Source organism: Pleuronectes platessa, chromosome 16 (assembly GCF_947347685.1).
Source record: "Pleuronectes platessa chromosome 16, fPlePla1.1, whole genome shotgun sequence".
NCBI lineage: Eukaryota > Metazoa > Chordata > Actinopteri > Pleuronectiformes > Pleuronectidae > Pleuronectes > Pleuronectes platessa.
Genome location: NC_070641.1, coordinates 24,758,604 through 24,774,870, shown reverse-complemented (window position 1 = coordinate 24,774,870; position 16,267 = coordinate 24,758,604). Strand labels below are relative to the sequence as shown.

Genomic DNA, 16,267 nt, shown 5'->3' with positions numbered 1-16,267 from the left:
TAGTTACAACACAACACTGTTTTCATCTAAAGAAACATTTTAACGTTTGAACAGCCGAACGCAGCCCTGGATTCTTTAGGGGGCGTGTCAGACTTGGAGCTCCCTCAACCAATGAAATTGAGATTTTTAACTTTAAAGAACGTTTACATTCACAAAAACGTTTTAACAAACTGACGGAAACAAATGAAAAAAACTCATAGGTCGCTTTTGAAGAAAAAGTCAAATCCTCCACGTTAAACTTGATGAGTGGACGAAGGTGAAGGAAACACCAACAGTGACCGAGAGAAGCTTCTGGTGACGAGGAGGGGGCGGGGCTTATGATCAGCTGACTGCTTCTGTCTGTTCCTCAGCCCTCGTGCACCGGTTCAACAACTGGAAGAGCTTCCTCATCAAGAGACTGACGGGATCCAAGACCCTGCCGCCGGACTTCTGCTCCAAGGTCACACACTCACAGACACACACAGACACACACACACTGACACAGACACACACACACTTACACAGACACACACACACTGACACAGACACACACAAGATGTTGAAAGAGGCAATTCACCAGATTCCAGAAACAATTTGACTCGATTCTCATGTGATAGAATCCATCAGCCTGAAGGACGCCCGTGTGGAACGTCTGGTTTTGCTAAACGCTCGTGTCTCGGTGTCTCGGTGTCTCGGTGTCTCAGGTGCAGGACAGTTTGCAGTTTCCCTTCAAGAAGCAGATGAGGCTGGAGGTGGTGGATAAGACTCACCTGTGTCGGACTCGGGTCGCTCTGGTGGAACAGGTGGGACTCGCACCTGAGGCGGTTTCTTTTCAGTCTGTTTTCTGTGGTTTTCACTGCAAACCAACAGAACCTGGTTCAGTCGGATCCAGACCCAGAACTCCTCTTCTGCTCTGAGGAACCTTTCACACCTGATGTTCAGGTTCAGACTGAACTGAAGAGTCTGAAGCTCTGAACCAAACCAGGTGTGAACGAGTCCTGAGATGTTTTTCGCTCTGTCCAGAGGAGTTTGAGTGACGGTGTAATCCTGGTGTTTCGGTCGCAGGTGATCGGCGGGCGCCTGCGTCTCGTCTACGAGGAGTGTGACGATGGGACGGACGACTTCTGGTGTCACATGAACAGTCCTCTGATCCACAGCATCGGCTGGTCTCGATCCATCGGACATCGCTTCAAGCGGTCCGGTGAGTCAGCTGATCGGGGATCGGGCCACCGGAGTCATTTGATCGAGTGTTGATGTGAAACATGAATCTCATCCCTCAGATGAACCGGTTCCATGGAGCTGGAAACCCTCACAGATCTTCTGACTGATCAGCTTCATGTATTTCTGTTTGTTTTGTTCTATATTTCCAGTGTGTCCACATCTGAAGTAAACGTTTCATCGTAGTGATTTAATTGAGTCTCACAGATGCAGCTGGACGTCCGGCCCCCTGCAGGTCACTGAGCACATTTCAGCTTCTGTGTGTTTGTTTCCAGATGTGACGAAGAGGCTGGACAGTCGGGTGGACGCTCCGGGGAAGCTGTTCGCCAAGGTGAGAGAGACGAGACGATGTTTCTACAACAGGGGGAACCTCCACCCACATGTAGGGGGCGCTCACGAGGCAGTCCAGAATGAATGTCTGGTGTGTGTTCAGGTGAAGGAGGTGGATCAGAGCGGCTCGTGGTTCGAGGACGGGATGAAGCTGGAGGCCATCGACCCTCTGAACCTGTCGGCCATCTGCGTGGCCACAGTGAGGAAGGTGAGGAACCCGCTCGGCTCCTCCACCGTCAGCGAGCTGCTCCCTCTGTTCCTCTTGTGACCGGTGTGAACCTCCTCCTCCTGCAGGTCCTGGCTGACGGGCACCTGATGATCGGCATCGACGGGTCGGAGGCGGCAGACGGTTCCGACTGGTTCTGTTATCACTGCACCTCTCCCTCCATCTTCCCCTCCGGCTTCTGTGAGATCAACAGCATCGAGCTGACTCCCCCCAGAGGTACAGCAGCGCCCCCTACAGAGGAGGAGTTGAACTGTGGACAGGTGCGTGACGTGGTGTTGTGTGTCTGCTCTCAGGTTACTGCAGCCTCCCGTTCAGATGGTTCGAGTATCTGAGGGAAAGTAAATCTGTGGCTGCTCCGGTCCAGCTCTTCAACAGGGTGAGTCCTGACGCCTCATGTTCTTTAACCATGAACCTGTTCTCAGCTCCTCCATCTTTCCTCCATCAGGACGTCCCCGACCACGGCTTCCACCCCGGGATGAAGCTGGAGGCCGTGGACCTCATGGAGCCCCGGCTCGTGTGCGTCGCCACCGTGACCCGCATCGTCCACCGGCTGCTGCGGATCCACTTCGACGGCTGGGAGGACCAGTACGACCAGTGGGTGGACTGTGAGTCACCTGACCTGTACCCGGTGGGCTGGTGTCAGCTGACTGGATACCAGCTGCAGCCGCCTGCTGCTAACGCAGGTGACACTCACACACACACACACACACACAGACACACACACTCACACAGACACACACACTCACACACACAGACACTAACACACACTCTCACACAGACACACACACTCACACACACAGACACTCACACAGACACACACACAGACACTCGTACTCACACACACTCACACAGACATCACACACACTCACACACAAAGACACTCACACACACACACACACACACACACTCACAAAGACAGACACTCAGACACACTCACACAGACACTCACACACACACACACACACACACACACTCAAACAGACACACACTCACACACACAGACAGTCACACTCACACACACACACACTCACACAGACACACACACACACTCAAACAGACACACACACTCACACTCACACACACACACACTCAAACAGACACACACACTCACACACACAGACAGTCACACTCACACACACACACACTCACACAGACACACAGACACTCACACACACTCACACAGACACTCACACTCACACTCACACAGACACACAAACCTATACAGACACACATGATTTTATGCTAAGCTAACAGGTTTCAGTGCGCTTCTTATAAAATCACATTATTGTTTTGAATCCATCAGAAACAAACTTTACAAAGAACCTGATCTATGTGTAAGTTAGCACTATATAGCTAACGTTAGCATCAGCAGCGGCTGGCTCACTCATCAGACTTCTGTCTCTTTCTGTTTCTATCCTGGCCTCTTCTGACGTTAGCATGCTAACCAGCTAGCCTCAGCCCATCTGTGTGTTTCAGGCTCCAGAGAATCACGGTCCTCCAAACAGAGGAAGAAATCCCAACAGTACAAGGGACAGAAGAAGAGTGAGTGTGTCCGTCCAGAGGACGTCTTCACGTCTCAGGACGTCTCATCTGCCCACTTGATTACATCTCACTGTTTGGTTAATAAACATAAACCATGTTTTTAATTTGCTCTGAGCTCAGAATCTGACTTTTATAATATTGTTTATTGACGTATTTTACATAAATGAATACATTGTAAATCAGCTTTAGTGTTCAGGTACATCATAGAAGATCTGTGTTGAATGATCTTTTAGATATCACATGGTTCTGTCGTCTGAAACTAAACAATTCATCGATTATTCAATTGAAATAAGATACGTTAAGTAATTCTTCATCATATTCCATTACTTTATTATGAACTGAATAATTGTATGTGCATGATGTGAATCAGTGCGATGTTCTGATCAATTGATTGTGGAAATATTTGGCAGACTAATTAGTTAAGTTGGTTTTTGGTTGTTTATGTTTTTGATAGAAGATATAAAGAGTCAAAGTATTTTAGAGATTTGCAGTAGCAGAAAATCTTCAGATTAAACAACATGTCATTTATAGATATATTTGTTGATTATGATGAGATGATTATTATGAATATTAATTTAAGAAAAAGGCTCATGTCCAGTTGTAACCCCCCCCCCCCCGTCTCTCAGAGAGGAAGCTGCCCGTCGCCAAGCGACCCGTCAGTCTGTCTGGTGCCGTGGTAACGGGCGTCCCCAGGAGTCTCTCAGGAGACGAGGATGAGACGCCGCCAGATTACCCATCACCCCCCATTCCTGTCTCCGCAGCTCAGCCCCTGTCTGCAGGTCCAGAGAGCAGCCCCCACACAGAGGGGGGGGCAGGTATACACGTGTATTATTTCTCTTTAACGCCGACGCCCTGCTACTGAACCATTTGGATTTGAACATGTGTCCGTTTGAGGACGTGTGATTGGACGTTTTCTGACGGGACTCAATTTGTCTTTGTCGCTTCAGGTTCACACGTTAAAGACGAGTTTTGTCCCGAGACGACTGAAGCTGAGACCAATGGATCCTCTGGAGATTTCTTCATCAACCAGGACCAGTCGTAGGCCTCCTCATCCTCAGTGGAGGAGGTCAGAGTTCATCCTCTCACATCCACTCTACAGTCGATTGTGTTGGATTGTGCACATGTGCGTCTTCAGATGTGAAACTAGCAGTTCACAGACACAAAGAAAGACATTAAATCCTCATGATGCACTGTACATAACTTTTTTAGTTTGTCCCATGTCCCATCTGCTTACATGGAGGAGGAGGGGATCATGATTTATACTGCAGCCAGACACCAGGGGGCGATGGAGACGATTTGGCTTCACTTTTGGAGCCGTCATGTTTATTGACAGACTCTGATTCTCACACTTGAGTTACAACAAACCAAATCAACACTAATCCGACATGTATCTTTAATCAGACACCACCAAGCTAACTAGCTCGCTAGCATGCTAACTAGCTCGCTAGCATGCTAACAGGATGGGAATGAAAGGACCTAGGGTCCGAGATTACAGAGATTAAAGAGTAAATCTCACTCTCACTCTTTTAGATTTTAATCAAGAACAAATCGTTTCAAGTGAAGGAAAAAAAGACTCGTCGCAGTTTAACTGGAAAGAAAAACCGAGAAGAAGAGAACGTGACGTCGTTTGTTCCTCTGAGAAAAGAAATGAAGTAAGAAAATACAACAAGATGGTAAAACTTTTCTACAATGATTTATAATATCTAAGATCTTTATTTGTTCGTGTTTTAGTGTTTGAAAGTTAAAACTTTAATAATAGAACATGTAGCTGTATAACTTCATTTAATGTGTGTGTGTCTGTATGTGTGAGTGCGTGTGTGTGAGAATCGTGTGATAGATGTTTTATACTTAAACTGCAAAATATGATATTAGAATCATTTTTTATTTAAGTCAGGAAAATACCGATAATTATTCAAAAAAATTCTCACTCAGAATTTGTGTCCAACTTAAATGAAACGTTAACACTAACATTTTACCATTTATGAGGTAACACAAAATGTTCCGATAGAATCAACTTTTTGTGTTGAATTAAATTAAATTAAAGTTATTTCACCAAATGATCGAAATTAAAAAATCTCTGCATCATCAGACTGTGACAGTGACAAAGTTACATAACTTGATTTTATTTATATATTTATTATTTAAAATATATATACCCAGGCTTTTTAATGCTCAAACAAAAATTTGTTAATTCATTAATTTAGTTCCTCATTCGATTTAATCTGCAGCCGTGAGAAGAGAAAATATTCTGCTCCGCACCACCTCTCAGTGACCAGCAGAGGGCGACACCAGTGTTTTTATGTTGTCTAAAGAAAAAGGTTCATATTATTTCAAAAAGTTGAAATAATATCTTTGATCACTAGCTTTTCGTATTTCAAAAACATTTGTTATTTTTCATGATTTGGCAAAAAAAACTATATAATGGAGATAATTTTTAGAACATGGTTTGCATTTGTACATTTGATTAAAAGAGAATTGTATGAAAAGGTTTCCACATTCTAACTGAATCTAAAAAGAAGTTTAATAAGTTATGAATGGAACCAATAGGATTTTGTTCATAATGTCATCGAGCTGTAGATTCACAAAAGAAAAGAATAAAATAAAACAAATGTTTCATCAGATTCTTCTGTTGCTGACGCTCGGAGCTGAAACTCACTATGATCAATTAAATCAAATGAATTATGTAAAACATAAATAATAAGCAATGATCCATAATTAACTTTTTCATCTTGTTGGAAGATATGGACGCCTATTTCTGACACAAATATAAAAGAGAAAGTGAAAATATATAGAGCATTATGCAGACTAACTTAATTATATAAATATGACAATATAAGAGAAAATTCTGACTGATAATTTCAAATATATTAGATATTAAATATTTGTTCCTCTTATATTATGACACTAATGTCTTCTGTTTTTATTTTCTTTAGTTTTTATGCATAGTTTTTCACATGGAAATGTGCGTGTGTATCACAATTCTGATCTTATCTGATCTAAACAGATCTAATCTGATTTAATCTGATCTGATTTAATCTAATCTGATTTAATCTAATCTGATTTAATCTGATCTGATTTAATCTAATCTGATTTAATCTGATCTGATCAATGTGCAGCACTAAGAAAATCTCTTTAAAGGATCAGCAGTTTTTTAAAGTGTCGTCTGTGTTGTAGTGAGTTTCTACAGCGTCTATAATAAGTGTATTTTTTGTATTATGGTGCTAAATATAGATGAAATCACATGTTTGATAACGTTTGTAATGATTTTGACGAATCGTCTGTGACTCTGGTGAAGTCGTTGTTCCTGCTGTTTGCAATAGATTTTCTATAAAGAGCAAAGTAGCGAGGAAGTTTCCGATGTTTCGTGTGAAGGCCGCAGGATTTAACGAGTTTATAAAATGTTTGTGAGTTTTAATGTGATTGATCGATTGTCGAGGACGAACCAGACAAAATGAAGATCTGAGTGAAACTGTTGACTGAAGCTTTTTAAACAGTTTGGTGGTGATCAGGCCTCGAGCTGAAGAAACCACGTGAACCTTCGGCTGCTTCTGTCCGAGAACGGATTTTAAATCCTTTTTGTTCTGTGTTTTCCTGCATTAACAGATAAATCTGTAGAAATGAGTCAAAAGAAAACCGACACAACTTTTTACGGCATGCAGAGGTTAATGGAAACATGTTAACATCCGTGTTGTTCACGTGTTCAAGACGTTTACTGAGCGCAACACACACATGTTACAAAGAATATAGAGAATTCAATCTATATGGTATTAATGTGGTTATGAACTGATGTTATCTTTCCTGAAGCTTTTTTTAAACATTGTGAGATTTGTTTGGCAGCATGATTGTAGATGTAAAATAAATAACTTGAGACATTTTCTATGAAATAAAAAGAAAATATTGAACTTTAAGTTATTTGTCATTTTGTTGAACTCTGAATCATTTTCTTTGTTAAATAATAGTTCATTATTTATCTTTTTTTATACCTTTTATAGATCTGTTTGTGTTTATATTGTTCATATAAACAATATATAAATTTATATACAAATATGTATCAGAGGAACTGTGTATTAGGATGAACAGTTGTGCTGTTTCTACTCCGATGAGACAAACTACTGAAATATGTGGAACAATAAGTAAAAACAAATGTCTTCAGTTTCTCAGAGAATATTTAGCCATGTTATAAATAAGTTAAGTAAATGTTTCAGTATAGTAAGTCATATAAACTGTTCAAATAATGTTAAGTATACAGTATATATTTCCTAAAAATTCCACTGTGTAATAATTCCTCAAAATTGTCCGTTTTTCTATACAAAGTAGTGTTATTTTATATATATATATTAACACCAACATTGTTTTATAATATCTGTTTTATTAAAATATGCTATAAAAATGTAATTGTATAGTTTGTCACCTTCATACTTGTATAGTCAGTCAAAAAGTTTGATATGTGAAATAATAAATATTATTAAAGTGTATATATAGTTTTCTGAAGATCTAGTGATAAAGTGTAAGTATAGTATAGTGTCTTTTATAGTGTATACTTCAGAGTATAAAGTGTAAGTCATGATTTGCCATATTTTATGAAGTTATATATAATTTCATACCCTTATACGACAGACCAGTTTTATTGTTATCATGAGACTTTATTAAAGTGCCACAAAGAAACCAAGTCAGAGGATGAACTGCAGGGGGCGCCTGTGAGGGGGCGGGTCCAGTTGATTTCCTTGTTGCTGATTGGCCGGTTACTCGTACAGGAAGGCCTGGGCGCAGGGCGTGTAGGCCACGAACTCCTCGGCCTTGAACCACAGGCCGATCTCCGTCTTGGCGTTGTCCACCGTGTCGCTGCCGTGCACGATGTTCCTGAGGAAACAACCATTCAATACATAGAATATTAAAGAAATGATTTAATGAGTTTTATTAACTCACAATTATAAATAAAATCAAATACTAGACGTAAACATTTACATATAGGTTCAAATATGGATGAAAGATAAAATATTGATTTAATATCATATTTATTGAAGAAAATCCAAACTCACAAAGTTTGAAGCTTCGACTTCCGTCATTATTTAGAATTATTAACTTTATAACACAAATTCAATTCAACTTTATTTGTGTTATGTGTTATGTTATATCAATACTGTGTGTGTGTGTGTGTGTGTGTGTGTCTGTGTGTGTGTGTCTGTGTGTGTGTGTGTGTGTGTGTGTGTGTGTGTGTGTGTGTGTGTATGTCTGTGTGTGTGTGTGTGTGTGTGTGTGTGTGTGTGTGTGTCTGTGTGTGTGTGTGTGTGTGTGTGTGTCTGTGTGTGTGTGTGTCTGTGTGTGTGTGTGTCTGTGTGTGTGTGTGTGTGTGTCTGTGTGTGTGTGTGTCTGTGTGTGTGTGTGTGCCACTCACCTGCCGATGTTGATGCACAGGTCTCCTCTGATGCTTCCTGGTTTGGAGTCAGCTGGGTTGGTCTCTCCCAGCATCATCCTGGCCAGCTTCACGATGTTCTGCCCCTCCCACACCTGAGACACATCAACACACCTGTTGTGTCACGGTGGAAGCTCATTGGTCCGTTTATCAGCTAAATATGACAACAATGAGTTTTGTCTCTAATTAATTAATTAAAATGTTATTTGATGATATAAAAACATTGTGAACACAAATCTGCTTCCTGTTTACATCACTTGGCCATAACCATGTAAACAGGAAGTAGATTGATAGTGAGGCTTTCAAACTAAAATGTGTCAGTGTGGGCGGAGCCTCAGAGATGGTGTTTTTTCATTTTCTTACATAAAACCTCAGAAAAGAAACAAAGTGAACATGAAACAGAGTCGCCTGTCAGGTCCTGTGATCTGTGTGAGAGTGTGTGTGTGAGAGTGTGTGTGTGTGTGTGTGTGTGTGTGTGTGTGTGTGTGTGTTACCATGGCGAAGACGGGTCCAGAGGACATGTATTTGCAGAGTCCAGCGTAGAAGGGCGTGTCCTTCAGGTCCAGGTAATGATTCTTCATGTGATCCTCAGACGCCTGAAGTCACAACATTCAAATCCATCAAGATCTCAACTCTTTGATTCCTTTGATCAGATCTGTTCCCTCGCACATAAAACCTGTCGCCCTCGGGTGTATTATTAACCCACAAACACACACACACACACACACACACAGCTGTGAATAATGACACTGTGACACAAGTGTGAGTCCTTCACTGAAGCTGCAACATTCAACAACTCAACACCTGTCACTCCCCCCCCCCCCCCCCCACACACACTCACACTCCCACTCCCACTCACAGACACAGTCATAGGCACATACACACACACAGATCTGATCCTCAGAGACGATGATGTGTCAAAGTTTTTTCTCTTGCGTTTCAAACCAGGAAAGTTGAATGAAAATGTTGAAGATATAAAATCAGGTGGTGATGTGCTACCTGCATGAACTTGGCAGCCACCAGCTTGAAGCCTCTGGTCTCGAAGCGCTTGATGATCTCGCCACACAGGCCCCTCTGGACGCCATCGGGCTTCACGGCGATGAAGGTGCGTTCCATGTTTCTGCTGAAGAGGCTGAAGACACGAGAACACAGAGAAACTGAAGCAGACACAAAGGAGATGAAGTTGTCAAGTTACTTTTTGTATCAGAATAAAACTACATTTCTAAAAAGGAAGTTGATATTATAGAGGAAGTTAATACTGAATATTGCTATATATAATATATATTTAAATCAATAAATCCCCGACTGTTCTGCTCATTTTGCAGCTTCACATTTCAAACCCTCTTCACTAGACAATATTAAATATCGTCGTTGTGCTGAAGAAGTGAACTTGAGTGAAATGAACTCCGACCCAACACCTGCTCGCAACTCAGGACAAAGCCTGGGCGTGCACGTGGTGCACGTGGTGCACGTTTGAGTGTGGGTGTTCAGAGAGCGTCTGGCTGGCGTCCAGCTGAGAGGAGCAGATCATCTTCGACCCTCAGAGACGTCGAGGACGTTTCCGTCACTGATTCCAAGTCACATGTCGATTTACCACAGATCTGCAGCGTGTACGGTGGCCCTGAGGGACCAGTGCACGGCCACAAGTCGAGCTCTACTGGTTTACTCTGGTGTATTTTGATGAATAATTCGATTTGGAATATTGTGAATATTACAACTAAAATTCATCTGTGAAAGTTCTTTCTCATGTTTAAATTCTGAGCTCTCTCACACACACACACACACACACACACACACACACACACACACACACACACACACACACAGCTGTCTGTCTGCAGCTGTCCAACATGTCACTGCAGGAACACATGAACAAAACACATGCACAGACTGAACATGTAAAACACTTAAGTAAAATTAAACTATGTTCAAAACCTGTCTTTAATGAAACAACTCAGAGTTCAGTGTGTGTGTGTGTGTGTGTGTGTGTGTGTGTGTTCATATCTACCTCGGTTCCGGGAGTTGAGGAGAAGTTGTGTTGCCGGCGACGGGATACGAAAACCGAGGCCGAGCAACTGAAGTGGAGCTCTATTTAAAGGGTTGACTGTGGGTGGGTGTGTGTGTTAGTATGTGTGTGTGTGTGTCTGTGAGTATCTGAGTTTGGGTGTGTGGGTGGGTGTGTGTGTTAGTATGTGTGTGTGTGTGTCTGTGAGTATCTGAGTTTGGGTGTGTGGGTGGGTGTGTGTGTTTTTGGATCTAGTTTCAGTCTTTTGAAATGTTTCTCACTCGCTTTAAAAACTGTCCTAATTTATATTTCATAACTTTATATATTTTTTAACACAAATATAACCTTTTGTGTTTGTCAGAGTTCACTCGTACAACAACCTAGAATAATGAAAACTGTAATCCTGTCGTTTTATTCAATTAATGTAAGAGTCAGGTTTAATGTAACTCTTCAGTTTGGTTTGATGAATATGTATAAATATATAGTAATGATAATAATAAAAAAATATATAAATACATACAAACACAGAACTATAGTTGAAGACAACTCGTCTCCATTTACTCACATCAAACAAAAATGAAGCCAAAGCATCTCGGATTCAAACGCTGCCATCTGGTGGTGATGATGTCATTTACACCCTCTCCACCAATCAGGAGCCAGCTGTCAGTCATGTTTTGATGTCATCAAATGACTAAATAAAACCAAACTGATCAGAAACATTTGATCAAACCTCAGAGAGATAAGAACAAACTGAAACTTCTTCACAAACATTTATTTAACGTCTCCGTTTGTTCCGTGTCCCGTCTGTGGACATGGAGGAGGTCCATGATTCATACTGCAGCCAGACACCAGGGGGCGATCCACATGGTTCTGTCTTCACTTTATTGATTTGGCAGGTGGAGAATGTTTATTAACAGTCAGTAAGTTTCAACTGAGGAGCTGTTGACATGATGGAGCTTTCTCCCAAACGTGCACGTGAGTGTGCATGTGACACACACATGTTGTGTGTCGGTCAGCAGAGTCTCAGCTGCTGCTTCAGTCTGTCAGCGGGGGGGGCAGCTGTCGTCCGACCTGCAGCGTCAGTCACACACTGTCCAAAGGTCAAAAGGTTCTTACTTCTTGACAATGACGTTTCCCACAAAGCATTGCTGTCACAAACATCCAATCAGAGAGCTGCAGCTGGGGATTAATCGTCCATAAGCCCCGCCCTCTTCACCAGCATTCTGTTCAACTATGATCAAAACTTACTGAAATATAAACAAAACAACACAAACAGGATGTTGTCATTTCATTATTTTGATGAATTAATTAAATGAGTTTCCGTGTTTCAGCAGCAGAGAAACGGTCTCAGATGATTTCACTGGAGATGAAGATCCACACCTCCAACCTTCTTTAACCACGGAGGAAGGAGAGCGTGTGAACGTCAGGTCCTGTTAATCATCCAGAACAGACCTGGGTTCATGTATTCATCAAATACACAAAAAGAACAAAGTTAGTTCATCTTCTGTGACACTGATCTCCAGTCACTTTCATCATGTAGATTCTACATGTGACCTGGAATCTGTGAAGGAAACATCTACGCAACTCTGAAGGTCCAAGATCATCTACTCCTGTCGAGGAACACGTCAGCAACACGTCAGGAACACGTCATGAACAAGTCAGGAACAAGTCAGGAACACGTCAGCAACACGTCAGGAACACGTCATGAACACGTCGGGAACACGTCGGGAAGAAGTTGGGAACATGTCAGGAACACGTCGTGAACACGTCATGAACATGTCAGGAACAAGTCAGGAACAAGTCAGGAACACGTCAGGAACACGTCGTGAACACGTCGGGAACACGTCAGGAACACGTCATGAACACGTCGGGAACACGTCGGGAACACGTCGGGAAGAAGTTGGGAACACGTCAGGAACACGTCATGAACACGTCAGGAACACGTCGGGAACACGTCGGGAACACGTCAGGAACACGTCATGAACACGTCAGGAACACGTCGTGAACACGTCGGGAACACGTCAGGAACACGTCAGGAACAAGTCGGGAACATGTCAGGAACATGTCAAGAACACGTCGGGAACACGTCAGGAACACGTCGGGAACACGTCAGGAACATGTCCTCTACATTCCCTGGTTAATAATCATTTTCAGAAGCATCCAATGATGGAATAAGGAAAACGTAGATGTCGGGAACACGTCGGGAACACGTCAGGAACAAGTCGGGAACACGTCAGGAACACGTCAGGAACACGTCATGAACACGTCGGGAACAAGTCGGGAACAAGTCGGGAACATGTCAGGAACACGTCAGGAACACGTCATGAACACGTCAGGAACAAGTCGGGAACAAGTCGGGAACATGTCAGGAACACGTCAGGAACACTTCGGGAGGAAGTCGGGATCAAGTCGGGAACACGTCAGGAACACGTCAGGAACACGTCATGAACACGTCAGGAACAAGTCGGGAACAAGTCAGGAACATGTCAGGAACACGTCAGGAACACTTCGGGAGGAAGTCGGGATCAAGTCGGGAACATGTCAGGAACACGTCATGACCACGTCAGGAACACGTCGGGAACAAGTCGGGAACATGTCAGGAACACGTCAGGAACACGTCATGAACACGTCAGGAACACGTCAGGAACACGTCGGGAAGAAGTTGGGAACATGTCAGGAACACGTCAGGAACACGTCAGCAACAGGTCATGAACACGTCAGCAACACGTCACAAACACGTCGGGAACAAGTCGGGAACATGTCAGGAACAAGTCATGAACACGTCAGGAACACGTCAGGAACAAGTCGGGAACATGTCAGGAACAAGTCAGGAACATGTCAGGAACACGTCAGGAACACGTCGGGAACAAGTCGGGAACATGTCAGGAACAAGTCAGGAACATGTCAGGAACACGTCAGGAACACGTCGGGAACAAGTCGGGAACATGTCAGGAACACGTCAGGAACACGTCAAGAACACGTCGGGAACACGTCGGGAACACGTCAGGAACACGTCAGGAACACGTCAGGAACACGTCGGGAACACGTCAGGAACACGTCAGGAACACGTCAGGAACACGTCACGATCAAGTCGGGAACATGTCAGGAACACGTCAGGAACACGTCAAGAACACGTCGGGAACACGTCGGGAACACGTCAGGAACACGTCAAGAACACGTCGGGAACACGTCGGGAACACGTCAGGAACACGTCAGGAACACGTCAGGAACACGTCACGATCAAGTCGGGAACATGTCAGGAACACGTCAAGAACACGTCAAGAACACGTCGGGAACACGTCGGGAACACGTCAGGAACACGTCAGGAACACGTCAGGAACAAGTCGGGAACATGTCAGGAACACGTCAGGAACACGTCAAGAACACGTCGGGAACACGTCGGGAACACGTCAGGAACACGTCAGGAACACGTCAGGAACACGTCACGAACAAGTTGGGAACACGTCAGGAACACGTCATGAACACGTCGGGAACACGTCGGGAACACGTCGGGAACACGTCAGGAACACGTCAGGAACACGTCACGAACAAGTCGGGAACATGTCAGGAACACGTCAAGAACACGTCGGGAACACGTCAGGAACACGTCGGGAACACGTCAGGAACACGTCAGGAACATGTCCTCTACATTCCCTGGTTAATAATCATTTTCAGAAGCATCCAATGATGGAATAAGGAAAACGTAGATATTTCTACAGATCGTGTGATGACCCGACTGAAGGTCAAGAGCAGAACTCAGTGTTATAAACAATCTATAACAAGATATTATACAATGATTATTCAGTTTAATATCAGTGTGTTCATGACCCTTTTATATAACACACACACAGTCACACTCAAACACACACACTCACACTCTCTCTCACTCTCACACTCACTCATACTCACTCACACACAGACACACACACACACACACACAGACACACTCACTCACTCACACTCTCTCTCACTCTCACACTCACTCATACTCACTCACACACAGACAGACACACACACACAGACACACTCACTCACACACACTCACTCACACTCTCTCTCTCTCACACACACACACTCCCAATCACTCTCTCACACACACACACTCTCACTCTCACACACACAGACACTCACTCACACACACACACTCTCACTCTCACACACACAGACACTCACTCACACACACACACTCTCACTCTCACACACACAGACACTCACTCACACACACACACAGACACACACACACACACACACTCACTCACACTCTCTCTCTCACACACACACACACACACACACACACCCTCACTCTCACAGACACTCACTCACACACACACACTCTCACTCTCACTCACACTCTCTCTCTCACACACACACACACATACTCACTCATACTCACTCACACACACACACACACGCACACACACACACACACTCCCAATCACTCTCTCACACACACACACTCTCACTCTCACACACACAGACACTCACTCACACACACACACTCTCACTCTCACACACACAGACACTCACTCACACACACACACTCTCACTCTCACACACACAGACACTCACTCACACACACACACAGACACACACACACACACACACTCACTCACACTCTCTCTCTCACACACACACACACACACACACACACCCTCACTCTCACAGACACTCACTCACACACACACACTCTCACTCTCACTCACACTCTCTCTCTCACACACACACACACATACTCACTCATACTCACTCACACACACACACACACGCACACACACACACACACTCCCAATCACTCTCTCACACACACACACTCTCACTGTCACACACACACAGACACACACACTCTCACTGTCACACACACACACACACTCTCACTGTCACACACACACACAGACACACACACTCACTCACACTCTCCACTGTTTCCGTCTCTAATCTGAAACTCCAACCTTCACCCTTCCCCCAAATTCTGTCCCTAAATATAAACCTTGTCCTAATCAGGGATGGAAAGCGCAGGTTGGCCCGGGGGGTTGATGCTGCTGCACGCTGGCGTCCACGGGGGATGAACGGACCCGATCAGCTGAAATGAAAACACGCTCCTGCTGCTTACGCACACACTCCGGACTCAGACCCATCTTATGTTGCCGTGCACAGAAACGCAGCTGTGAGGCCTCTAGTGTTACACACTCCAAACACATGATGGAGACAACGTGTGTTTGATCACGACCACACACACTCATGGTTTCTGCTGAGGAGGAAACGAGTCACTGTGCAAACTGTAGAAATCAGACTAAATATAACTGAATGAAAGCAGCACCACAGATCCTCCAGTCTCTGGTCCTCCGCCCTGAAGGGGGCGCTACAGGCCGAAGAGCCACGAGCTCGTGTAGAGGACGTTCTTTAGAAAAGTTTGAGTCACTAACCCTAAAAGTTACTAATTCATCAATTTACATGTTTTTAAACCAGAGGTTACCGTATATGGAGGAGTGGGGGCGGAGCCTGACTGAGAACTCAATGACACACCCACCTACACCCATTGGACGGTCGTAGCTGT

General features: G+C 44.0%; 2 protein-coding genes across 7 annotated transcripts in view; one reads left to right on the top strand and one right to left on the bottom strand.

The window, feature by feature from the left end:
• LOC128458830 (MBT domain-containing protein 1) overlaps positions 1-7,203 on the top strand; it is a 10,629-nt gene extending 3,426 nt beyond the window's left edge. For 4 of the 6 annotated variants that reach the window (XM_053443844.1, XM_053443845.1, XM_053443843.1 and 1 more), the window contains 10 exons: positions 351-439; positions 684-782; positions 1,045-1,180; positions 1,473-1,528; positions 1,631-1,735; positions 1,822-1,969; positions 2,047-2,436; positions 3,230-3,295; positions 3,922-4,110; positions 4,243-7,203. In XM_053443844.1, coding sequence (XP_053299819.1) covers positions 351-439; positions 684-782; positions 1,045-1,180; positions 1,473-1,528; positions 1,631-1,735; positions 1,822-1,969; positions 2,047-2,436; positions 3,230-3,295; positions 3,922-4,110; positions 4,243-4,337 — 1,373 coding nt within the window. In that variant the 3' untranslated portion in view covers positions 4,338-7,203. The remainder of the gene's footprint in view (positions 1-350; positions 440-683; positions 783-1,044; positions 1,181-1,472; positions 1,529-1,630; positions 1,736-1,821; positions 1,970-2,046; positions 2,437-3,229; positions 3,296-3,921; positions 4,111-4,242) is intronic. The other 2 variants (XM_053443847.1, XM_053443846.1) reach the window with 1 other exon arrangement.
• Positions 7,204-7,963: 760 nt separating this feature from the next.
• LOC128458844 (nucleoside diphosphate kinase A) lies at positions 7,964-10,778 on the bottom strand. The gene is made up of 5 exons (XM_053443867.1): positions 10,717-10,778; positions 9,708-9,840; positions 9,203-9,304; positions 8,691-8,803; positions 7,964-8,155 (listed from the first exon to the last, which is right to left on the bottom strand). Exons 2-5 carry the CDS (start codon positions 9,822-9,824, stop codon positions 8,038-8,040), a joined length of 450 nt encoding a protein of 149 aa, XP_053299842.1. The 5' UTR covers positions 9,825-9,840; positions 10,717-10,778; the 3' UTR covers positions 7,964-8,037.
• Between the last annotated feature and the right edge of the window lie 5,489 nt (positions 10,779-16,267).

Coding starts and splice junctions, on each gene's coding strand:
- LOC128458844 (XM_053443867.1), bottom strand. CDS start 9,824: ATGGAACGCACCTTCATCGCCGTGAAGCCCGATGGCGTCCAGAGGGGC. Junction 8,804..9,202: donor CTGGACCCGTCTTCGCCATG/GTAACACACACA, acceptor GATGTGTCTCAG/GTGTGGGAGGGGCAGAACAT. Junction 8,156..8,690: donor CTGTGCATCAACATCGGCAG/GTGAGTGGCACA, acceptor TTGTTTCCTCAG/GAACATCGTGCACGGCAGCG.